The sequence below is a fragment of the Lactuca virosa genome, chromosome 8 (genome assembly GCF_052849685.1).
Source record: "Lactuca virosa cultivar CGN04683 chromosome 8, Lactuca_virosa_CGN04683_v6, whole genome shotgun sequence".
Lineage (NCBI taxonomy): Eukaryota > Viridiplantae > Streptophyta > Magnoliopsida > Asterales > Asteraceae > Lactuca > Lactuca virosa.
In genome coordinates this window covers 109,480,908-109,492,212 of record NC_136433.1, presented here as the reverse complement: position 1 = coordinate 109,492,212, position 11,305 = coordinate 109,480,908, and the positions used below count along the sequence as shown (strand labels likewise).

Below are 11,305 nucleotides of genomic sequence, written 5' to 3'. Positions count from 1 at the left end.
TGGGGATTGTGACCAGGATCGTTGTCCCAGAAACTCATGGGCAAGCAACCCCAAACCAGGGCGGAACTAAAGGAGCGAGTGGAACGATTCCTACGCCAAGAAGAAGGTGAAGCGTCGAAGCAAGCATATCTCAATGTCATGACATCCTCCGCTAGAAAACGAAACCACCACCCTACTCCCCATCACGATCCTCGGGGGGGGGGGAGGCAGGTTCATGGGGCGAGATAGACGGTTGCAGGGGCGTTTCAGACCTTTCATTAAAGATGAGAGGGGGCAAGACGAACAGAAGTCTACACTGTCGATGAGAAACCGACGGTAAAAGGCACTAAGACGCGGTATTGTGAATACCACAAGAGCAGGACACACGACACGATCAACTGCTCAGTCCTAAAAAGGGAAATTGAGGAAAAGCAACTAAAGGGAAATGTGATAGAAATTGCCAAGAGCCTACGAGCCAAATTTGATGCAGAAAACCCCAAAGATGTCGCTGGAAGGGCAGATCGTAGGCTGGAAATCCTTGCGGTCCACCACAAAATGGGGAGAGCAAAACGCACAGCAGACACACGAAGCATCACAGAATCAATGCAGGGGTTGACGTTCTCCATAGAAGACCCAAGCCCAACCGGCTGGAGTGGGGACAACCCCTCGTCATCCAAGAATCCATTCGAGATGTCATCGTTCACCGAGTATACATCGACACGGGAAGTTCCGCAGACATCATCTATGAACATTGTTTCCGGCTGCTACCAAATGCGTGGAAGGAAGGCCTGAGGCAAGCTGGAGGCCAACTCACAGGACACAACTTGTGGCCCTTAGGTACGATTCACTTACCGTTTACATTAACCAGCCAATACAAAACCAAGCGACGGACTGCCCTGGTGGATTTTGTGGTCATACGACATTCGTCAGAACACAACATCATATTGGGGCGGACGACCCTAATAAAGTTCGAAGCAATCTCGACAACAATTCATCGGATAGTGAAATTCAGCACAAGCCGGGGAACAGGGACAATCCTAGCCACTCCCCCAAGGGAGCTCAAATGCTACGAGATCATGCAACCAAGAGACATCTCAGCCGAAGCCAAAAGACCAAGGCAAGACTTGTCAAATGGGGGAGAGATAATTAACAGGGAATACCCAGACCAGCGAGTGAACGTGGGAACGACCCTCCCTGCTAAAACAAGGCAAGCGTTTGTTCAGCTATTGCAGAAGTATAAACATGTGTTCTCCTGGACTCCCACAGACATGGTGGGGGTCGACCGAAGAATCATAGAACACAAGCTAATGATAAAACCAGGAGCTAAGGAAATAAGGCAGAAGAAGCGAGTCCAAGGAGGAGACCGAAACAAGGCAATCAACGCAGAAGTGGCCAAATTGACCAGCGCCAGAATCCTTAGGGAAGCGATTTTCCCCACATGGATCGCCAACCCGGTAATGATAAAGAAACACGACGGTAGTTGGCGCATGTGTGTTGATTACTCAGATCTCAACAAAGCATGTCCCAAGGATTGCTACCCACTACCTGAGATAGACCAGAAGGTAAAATCCCTGCAAGGTTTCCAGTGGAAATGCTTCCTGGATGCATACAAGGGGTACCACCAAATCCTGATGAGCAAAAATGACGAAGAGAAGACAACCTTCTACACAGATCACGACTCCTTCTGCTACACAAAGATGCCGTTTGGATTAAAGAACGCCAGGGCAACCCACCAACGACTGGTCGATTCCCTGTTCGCCAATCAAATTGGCAGGAACATCGAAGTCTACGTCGGCGACATGGTCATTAAAAGCCCAGACGAGCAGAGGCTACTACGTGACGTGGAGGAGACACTGCAAACTCTGGAAAGAGCTAAGATGAAGTTAATGTTGGATTATTGTCTAAGCCCGTAACTATATTTGGTATGTACCTGACCCGGTTATGCATGGTCCTTTTGGGTTGCCTTCACCAAAGCAACTTGACAAGGTAATTTAAGGAGAGAGAGAGGATATTATGGTTTATTAATATATTATAAGAATAATATATTAAAGGAGAAATCATATTTATTTAATTAGTATTAGTCATAAATTAATTAGGAATTAATTTGGTGACTAAAAGAGATTAATTAAATAAAGGGGCTTAAACTGTCAAATGTGTGATAGTTGAGTTTTTGGGCTGGGAAACCCAATGGACTAAGGGTGAACGAAATTATGATGAAGGATCATCATATTTTTGTCCAAGGCCTTATTCCAGAAGGTTCCTTGGGCTGCTTGGTGACTAAGCTGTCCGTTAGGGTTTAGACTGAAACCCTAGCAGCCTACAGTATAAATAGAGACCCTTGCTTGCAATTTTCGGCCACTTGCTTCCCAAGAGAAACCCTAGGCCGAAATTAAGCATCCCCCCTCCTCTCTCATAGTTGCCTTTCTTGCTTGTGGTGTTTGTAACCCATTAGAGGAGTTATAATTGTGACTCTAAGCTCCAAGAAAGAAGATTCAAGCTTCCATTGAAGAGGTAAACATCTAGATCTGATGTTATATGTTAATTTCGAAATTATGTATGCTAGATTAGGGTTTGCAAGTCTTGGATTCATTGCATGTACAATAGAGAAACCTAGATCCAAGCATTAGGGTTTGTATGAGCACATAGGATTGTTCTTATGCATAAAACCCATCAGTGGTATCAGAGCCTTGATTGGTTTCTGTTGTATGTGATGCAATTGTCGTTTTTCTGCTGAAAATCGTTTTTCTTGCCTCTGCCCGACTCAACTCGGCGAGTCAGTATCTGGACTCGGTGAGTTGGCCCTACTCGGCGAGTCCAGGACTGACTCGGCGAGTCCGGAAGCCAGACAGAGTATGTTTCGGGATTTACTTGTTGTTTTGCTGTAGGATTGATGCCAAAATCGTTTTTTGATAATAAAATCTGAATTTTATTGTATGCAAATGATTATCCTTACCAAAACAGAAGATAATTTCAAATCTTTTGAATAATAGTTTCTTTATATGATAAATATAGATTATTTAAATTATTTGGTAATTATCTTGTGACTAAAATTGGATTAGGTCAAATATAGATAATCATAAAATAAATTGTTTAATTTATCTTATTTGTTATTTGATCCCTTGTGTTTTGAAAAGTTCAAAACTTGTCCTCAAGTTTTGAAATTTAAATTTTATGATCAAAAGTTTAATTTTGAATGATTTAAATTTCAAACCCTTAGAAATTTTACAAGTTTAAAATTCAACCCTATACTGTTATATTATTACAAGATTAATTAATATATATGTATAAGAATAAGCTAGTCTTATCGCTAGTAGGCCTCATTCACGAAGCCAGTCTATAAGGTGGGTATAAGGTTGCTGCCTATAAAATGGTGCTTAATGGGTGTACACTCACACCCACCGCTTGCTTGACTGGTGGAGGGTTGTTAGCCGAACGGATAGGATAGGGCACTTAATTCCTCGTTATAAGTATAATGAATATTGCAAAGTAACTACAATGTTTTTCAAATTCCCAATCTTAGTTACTTTAGGGTAAAATGTGAAAATTGATGCTATTCCATGGAATTACACTTTGTACCCTTGTCGAACGTTAGTGGAGTGTGCGTGGCTAACCGACACACTAATTTGGGATTGAAATTGGTGGCGAAGGATGGCTCGATGTTTATCATAGATCAATGGAGCGTGCGTGGCTAACCGGCACATTGATTAGGTGATAGAGACATTGAGTGCACCATGTTGATTCGCATGGTTATTCACAACTTGTTTGCGATCCTCGGCATCCCAGTCGCAAATTTGAAGTGCATATCGAGATTTAAACATGCCATTGAAATGTTCAATGAATCTCAAAAAGAAATCTAGGAATTTTCAAATACATTTAAAACTTAATCTCTTTTCGTTTTTCATGGTGAAAATTAGTGAATCGTCATTCACTTACCTTCAAATTATTTACTTTTAGATTACGACATCCCTTTTCTAAGTTGTAAATAATGTTGTTGGATCCTAGCCCTAATTTCTCATTTGGGTGTTTAATTGGGGATTCATTTCTAATCAAACTTTGTTCCTTTCTATTTCAGATGTCTAACGCAAACACAAACAACAACGCTTCTGGGTCATTCTCGTTGATGAACCTATGTCAAAAGGTGACATTTGATGGGTCGAATTTCAAAGAGTGGATGAGATACATTCGCATGATAACTCGCTACGAGGACAAAGAATATGTCCTCGATGAGAAACTGGAAAAGATCAACCCATAAGTTGCTACTCCTGAAGAAATGGCCGCCTTTGAGGCCCACGAGCGTGATGCTACGAAAGTTCTTAGTATCATGCTGGCCACCATGAACCTCGAACTCCAAAAGTCCTATGAGGACATGTATCCATATGAGATGCATCAAGATTTGTTGGACAAGTACCACCAAAGTGCGAGGCAAGAGCGCTATGAGATCATTACCAACATGATCACCGCTAGGATGAGGAGTGGAGAATCTTTAATCGCCCATTTGCAAAGGATGCAAAGGTATGTTGATCGTCTTCTCAAACTTAATGTTAAGTTTGATGAGGATTTGGCTATCGACATCATCCTCCACTCCTTGCCTTCCTGCTACAACCAGTTCAGAATGACCTACCATATGAACAAGGAAGAGGTCACCCTGAGTAAACTTCAAGGGCTCCTGAGGACTGCTGAGAGCAACCTCAAGGACAAATCTATTGCATCATCCTCTACTGTAGCTGCTCCTGTGTTGGCAATTGGCCAAGGAAAGGGTAAAAAGAGGAAGACTCCTTCTAAGAGCCACCAAAAGGGTAAGACCCAAGATGGTTCCTCTTCTAGTGGGACCAAAGCAGGTTCTGTTAAGCCCTCTTCTGACCCCAAGGAAGCAGAGTGCTGCTACTGCCACCAGAAGGGCCACTGGAAACGAAGCTGCCCTAAATATCTACAAGATATTAAGGATGGGAAGATAAAGCCCACCTTTGCAGGTATGTATTCAATTAAATCTAATAACTCATCACTTTCTACTTCATGGGTCCTTGATACTGGATGTGGTTTCCACATTTGTTCTGATTTGCAGGGCTAAGAAAAAGTAGGGAAGTGGAACATGGGAGAATAAACTTGGTCATGGGAAACAAGAAGTCGTCACCAGTAACCAAGATCGGAGTTTATTCTTTAGTCTTGAGTAATGGGTTAGGACTAGATTTAAATAATTGTTGCTATTCACCAGATATGGCAAGGAACATCATTTCTTTTCATGGATTATATAGACAAGGTTTCAGATATTCATTTGATAATAGCAATGGTTCTATTAATGTTTATTTGAATGGTGTTTTTTATTTCAATGCATTACCTTGTAATGGGATTTATGAATCTGTGTTGATTGTAGATAATTTAGGAAATGATGTCTTGAATATTGATTCGTCCAATAGTTTGGACAAAGCATGCTTGTGGCATTGTCGCCTTGACCATGTTAACAAGAAACGCATAGCCCAACTCCAAAAGGATGGAGTCTTAGAGTCATTCGACCTTAGGGACGATGACGTGTGTGAATCTTGTTTACTTGGGAAGATGACCAAGTCACCCTTTACTGGTACATGTGAAAGGGGTGAGGGTGTATTGGATCTCATACATACTGATGTATGTGGACCCTTTAGATCCACCACAAGGGACGCTTGTCGCTTCTACGTGACGTTTACAGATGATTATAGCAGATATGGATATATCTACTTGATCAAGCAAAAGTCAGAAACCTTTGAAAAGTTCAAAGAGTTTAAGAATGAAGTAGAGAATCAGTTGGGCAGGAAAATCAAGATGCTTCGATCTAATCGAGGGGGAGAGTACCTAAGTCTTGAGTTTCACGACTATCTAAAAGAATGCGGAATAGTTTCGCAATTGACGCCTCCTAGAACGCCACAATTGAATGGTGTAGCTGAGAGACGTAATAGAACCTTGTTGGACATGGTTCGTTCTATGATGAGTCGTGCTTCGTTATCAATCTCATTCTGGGGGTATGCCTTAGAAACTGCCGCCCATATCCTTAACTTAGTTCCCACCAAGAAGGTTGCCAAAACACCTCATGAGATGTAGATAGGGAAAGCTCCCTCGTTAGCACATATCAAGGTTTGGGGTTGTGAAGCTTTCGTAAGACGAGAGACTCACGACAAGCTAGAACCTCGTATTGAGAAGTGTTATTTCATCGGCTATCCACATAAGTCTTTTGGCTATCTCTTCTATAGACCAAGTGACAATGTTGTCTTTGTTGCTAGGAGAGGGGTTTTCAGAGAAAGAGAACTCATAAGTCAAGGAGACAGTGGGAGTCAGATTGACCTTGAAGAGCTTTAAGATTCAGGAGATGAAGGAACCTCTGACACTGGCGTTCAACATGAGGAGAAAACTCCTGTTGAACCAATTGACCAGTCCTTACCACTTAGACGTTCAAGTAGAGTTATTCTTCCACCCCAGTTTTATGGTTTCCATATTACTACTGAAAGGGATACGTTTATTAGTGATAATACACTAATAAATCTGGATGAACCTAATAGCTACAAGGATGCCATGGCAGGCCCGGAATCTGCTAAATGGAAAGAGGCAATGGACAGCGAGATTCTGTCCATGTATGACAACCAAGTTTGGAATTTGGTTGATAATGTACCAGGTCGTAAGACAGTCGGGTGCAAGTGGATCTTTAAGAAGAAGACGGACATGGATGGGAAAGTGCACACTTATAAAGCGCGATTGGTCGCGAAGGGCTTTACTCAAACTCCTGGAGTTGACTATGATGAGACCTTCTCGCCAGTTGCTAAGATAAAGTCTATTAGGGTAATGCTCGCAATAGCTGCGTTTCATGATTATGAAATATGGCTGATGGACGTTAAAACTGCTTTCCTTAATGGGAAGTTGGCTGAGGATGTTTACATGAATTAGCGAGAGGGTTTTGTCGATGTGAAGCATCCCAATAGAGTGTGCAAGCTTGAGAAATCCATTTATGGATTAAAGCAAGCATCTCACAGATGGAATCTTTGTTTTGACGAGAAGGTCAAAGAGTTTGGTTTTCTGCAAAACGAAGATGAGTCATGTGTGTATGTCAAGGCCAGTGGGAGTATAGTGAGCTTCCTCGTATTGTATGTCGATGACATACTACTCATAGGAAACGACATCCTAATCTTGCAGGAGGTCAAGTCCTGGCTTGGGAAGTGTTTCGCTATGAAGGACCTCAGAGAAGCTGCATATATTCTGGGGATAAGGATAGTGAGAAACAGAAGTAAGAGACTGATAGGACTCAGTCAGGATACATACTTGGAAAAGGTACTAAAGCGTTTTAGTATGGAAAATTCCAAGAAAGGGGAGTTGCCAATTCAATGCAATACCAAACTGAGTAAGACTCAGAGCCCGAGTACAGAGGCAGAGATAGCTGATATGAGACGAGTACCTTATGCTTCTGCAGTTGGCTCGATTATGTACGCTATGACCTGTACTCGCCCTGATGTGGCCTTCGCTTTGAGCATGGTCAGCAGATATCAAGGGAAACTTGGTAGAGCATATTGGATTGCTGTCAAGAATATTCTTAAGTACCTACGAAGGACCAAGGAATGGTTTCTAGTCCTAGGTGGGAGTGATGACTTAAGGGTGCGAGGGTACAGTGACGCTAGTTTTCAGACGGATCGAGATAATTACCGATTGCAGTCAGGCTGGGTCTTTACCCTGAATGGAGGAGCAGTGACTTAGAAAAGTTCCAAGCAAGAGACCGTAGCTGATTCAACGTGCGAATCAGAGTACATTGTGGCAAGTGAGGCGTCAAAGGAGGCTATATGGTTGAAGAACTTCATTGGATACCTTGGAGTTGTGCCATCCATAAAGGAGCCCATTGAAAATTTTTGTGATAATGAAGGAGCGGTTGCCTTAACCAAGGAACCAAGGGATCATGGCAGATCTCGACATATCGACAGGAAATACCATTTTATTAGACATCGGGTAGAAGAGGGACTCCTCGTTGTGAAGAGGGTATTGTTGGAAGATAACCCAGCAGATCCCCTTACGAAGGGACTGAGTAGGGTCAAGCATTTGAAGCACGTTAGGAGCGTTGGGCTAAAGGACGATATTACTTTAGATTAGATAGGAAGGAAACTTGTAATAGATAATTTTGTATTCAACATTTGATGATTAAATAAAGGTGTGTTATTTATAAGAAAGTTACTATCTTGTGTTGATTATTTATCTATTGTTTCAATTTTGCATGTTTTGACTTCCTGAATAATAAGATTATTCGAACGGTCCACAATCGCTCATATGTTGGAAGTAGATATGAAAGAAGATTGTCATGAATTTGTTTGTAGATTGTCTAAAAGGTTTTAGACATAGCAAAGGTTTGCTACAAAGTTTATGAGTGCTTATGAAATATGTTTGAGCATTGGAATAAACCCGCACTTGCTAGTATCACTTCATGAAAGTTATCACAAGTGATCGCAAGATGATAATATCATATAATATTTAAACCTAGAGATATGGTTGTTGTTTGCTAGTTGATTATACATTGATAATGCGAAAACGCATCAGTAACTTGATGTTATAAAACGCATTATTGTGTGTGACTTAGCTAGTAAATGATAAAAGCATATAAGTCGAAGTTTTGCTGTACCTTTTATTCTAAGAGAATAAAAGCGATATCTTGGCCACTCGAAGATTTAGTTTGACTTATGTGCCGGGCCCGGTCAGGATGAAGTTGATGTGTTCAACTAAATTCTATGTTGAATAAATCAGAGATCGAGAAACAAAAATGTTAGACAACAAGTATTGTCAGCATGATATCTAGAACAGAGGATTATACGATCCCTTATCTGAAGGACAGGATTTTGATCAGAGTTGACAGAAAGCATATAAGAGCTACGATTGCTAATCGGATTCTGAAGTCATATGTGAGATATAGTTACTAGACTTATCCAAGTGGGAGACTGTTGGATTAGTGTCTAAGCCCGTAACTATATTTGGTATGTACTTGACCCGGTTATGCATGGTCCTTTTGGGTTGCCTTCACCAAAGCAACTTGACAAGGTAATTTAAAGAGAGAGAGAGGATATTATGGTTTATTACTATATTATAAGAATAATATATTAAAGGAGAAATCATATTTATTTAATTAGTATTAGTCATAAATTAATTAGGAATTAATTTGGTGACTAAAAGAGATTGATTAAATAAAGGGGCTTAAACTGTCAAATGTGTGATAGTTGAGTTTTTGGGCTGGGAAACCCAATGGACTAAGGGGGAACGAAAATATGATGAAGGATCATCATATTTTCGTCCAAGGCCTTATTCCAGAAGGTTCCTTGGGCTGCTTGGTGACTAAGCTGTCCGTTAGGGTTTAGACTGAAACCCTAGCAGCCTACAGTATAAATAGAGACCCTTGCTTGCAATTTTCGGCCACTTGCTTCCCAAGAGAAACCCTAGGCCGAAATTAAGCATCCTCCCTCCTCTCTCATAGTTGCCTTTCTTGTTTGTGGTGTTTGTAAGCCATTAGTGGAGTTACAATTGTGACTCTAAGCTCCAAGAAAGAAGATTCAAGCTTCCATTGAAGAGGTAAACATCTAGATCTGATGTTATATGTTAATTTAGAAATTATGTATGCTAGATTAGGGTTTGCAAGTCTTGGATTCATTGCATGTACAATAGAGAAACCTAGATCCAAGCATTAGGGTTTGTATGAGCACATAGGATTGTTCTTATGCATAAAACCCATCAGTTAAACCCCGCCAAGTGTACCTTCGGGGTAGAAGAAGGACAGTTCCTTGGGTATTATGTGACAAAGGAGGGGATCCAACCAAGCCCAACCAAGATAAGCGAGCTCGAGGATACGCCTTCGCAAAACACACTAAGAGACGCCCAAGGGTTGAATGGAAAGCTAACGACGCTCAACCGATTCACCTCCAAGTCAGCCGAAAAAGCCATGCCCCTGTTCCACACACTCAAAGGGTGCATAGAAAAGAATAACTTTCGGTGGACACCAGAAGTCGAGTCCGCGCTACAAAAAATAAAAAAAGGCGCTACACACACTCCCTACCCTGGCCAGCCTGATACCGGGGGAAACGCTGCAGGTCTAATTGTCCGCATCAAAAGATGCCATTTCGTCAGTGCTATTAGTTGAGAGGCAAGGGCGACAACTCCCGATCTACTTTGTGAGTCGGGCCCTACAGGGGCCCGAAATCAACTATCCAATCATCGAAAAGCTGGTGCTCGCCTTAATCTACGCAGCACGAAGGCTCCTTCGGTACTTCCAGGCCCATCAGATAGAGGTGTTAACCAGTTGTCCGATCATGCAAGTGCTCCTGAAGCCAGAAACATCTGGACGACTCGCAAAATGGGCCATAGAGCTGGGGGAGCACGATATCAGCTATCACCCCAGGGTGAGCATCAAAGGACAGGCATTAGTGGATTTCCTGCTCGAAATCCCATGGGAATTCCAGCAAGAAATGATTGGCACGACCCGACAAGGGTGTCCGGAGGATAGAACTGACCAGCAGTGGACTCTCTACACGGATGGAGCCTCCAGCAAAGAAGGATCGGACGCGGGGCTAATCCTAACCAGCCCTACAAGTGAAGAAATTACATACGATTTACAGTTCGACTTCCACACCTCCAACAACGAAGCCGAATATGAAGCCTTGTTGGCCGGTATCAGATTGGCAGTAAAAATGGGGGCGGAAAAGGTCATAGCTCTGACTGATTCACGTCTAGCAGCCAACCAAGTCACGGGAGAATTCGTAGCAAAAGATAAACGGATGGAAAGGTATGTCAGGGCGGTACAACGAATCACAAGCTCACTGAAGAGTTCCACAATAAAGCAGATTTTGAGGGGAAGCAATAGGCGAGAAAATGACCTCAGCAAGCTAGCATCAACATGTTTCGGGCACCTCTCTAAGGAAGTTTTGGTGGAAGTATTGAAATAGAGGAGCATCGACGAGCGCCAAGTCGACTCCCTATCTACAGAACAACCCAACTGGATGACGCCTATCATGGATTACCTGCAACATGGCATACTCCCCGACGATCACGGAGAGGCACGGAAAACAAGGATACGAGCTCCCCAGTATGCAATCCTGGGAGGGGGGGCGTTGTATAGAAAATGTCATACGACTCCATGGCTCAAATGCATAGATGATGAGTCAGGGAAAAAGGCCTTAAAGGAAGCCCATGCGGGGTCAGCTGGAGCCCATGAGGGAGCGCGGGCGCTCACAAGCAAAGTACTACGCATGGGGCTCTACTGGCCAGACATACATCAAGACGCCGTCGAACTAACCCGGGCGTGCTTGGAATGCCAAACCTTCTTGCCAGCACAAGGAGTACCCCC

At 42.6% G+C, this 11,305-nt stretch overlaps 1 protein-coding gene across 1 annotated transcript; it reads left to right on the top strand.

The window, feature by feature from the left end:
- The first annotated feature begins 10,271 nt into the window (after positions 1-10,271).
- LOC145130720 (uncharacterized) lies at positions 10,272-10,904 on the top strand. The gene has a single exon (XM_079065495.1). The coding sequence runs from the start codon at positions 10,272-10,274 to the stop codon at positions 10,902-10,904; it is 633 nt and encodes a 210-aa protein (XP_078921621.1).
- Positions 10,905-11,305: the final 401 nt, after the last annotated feature.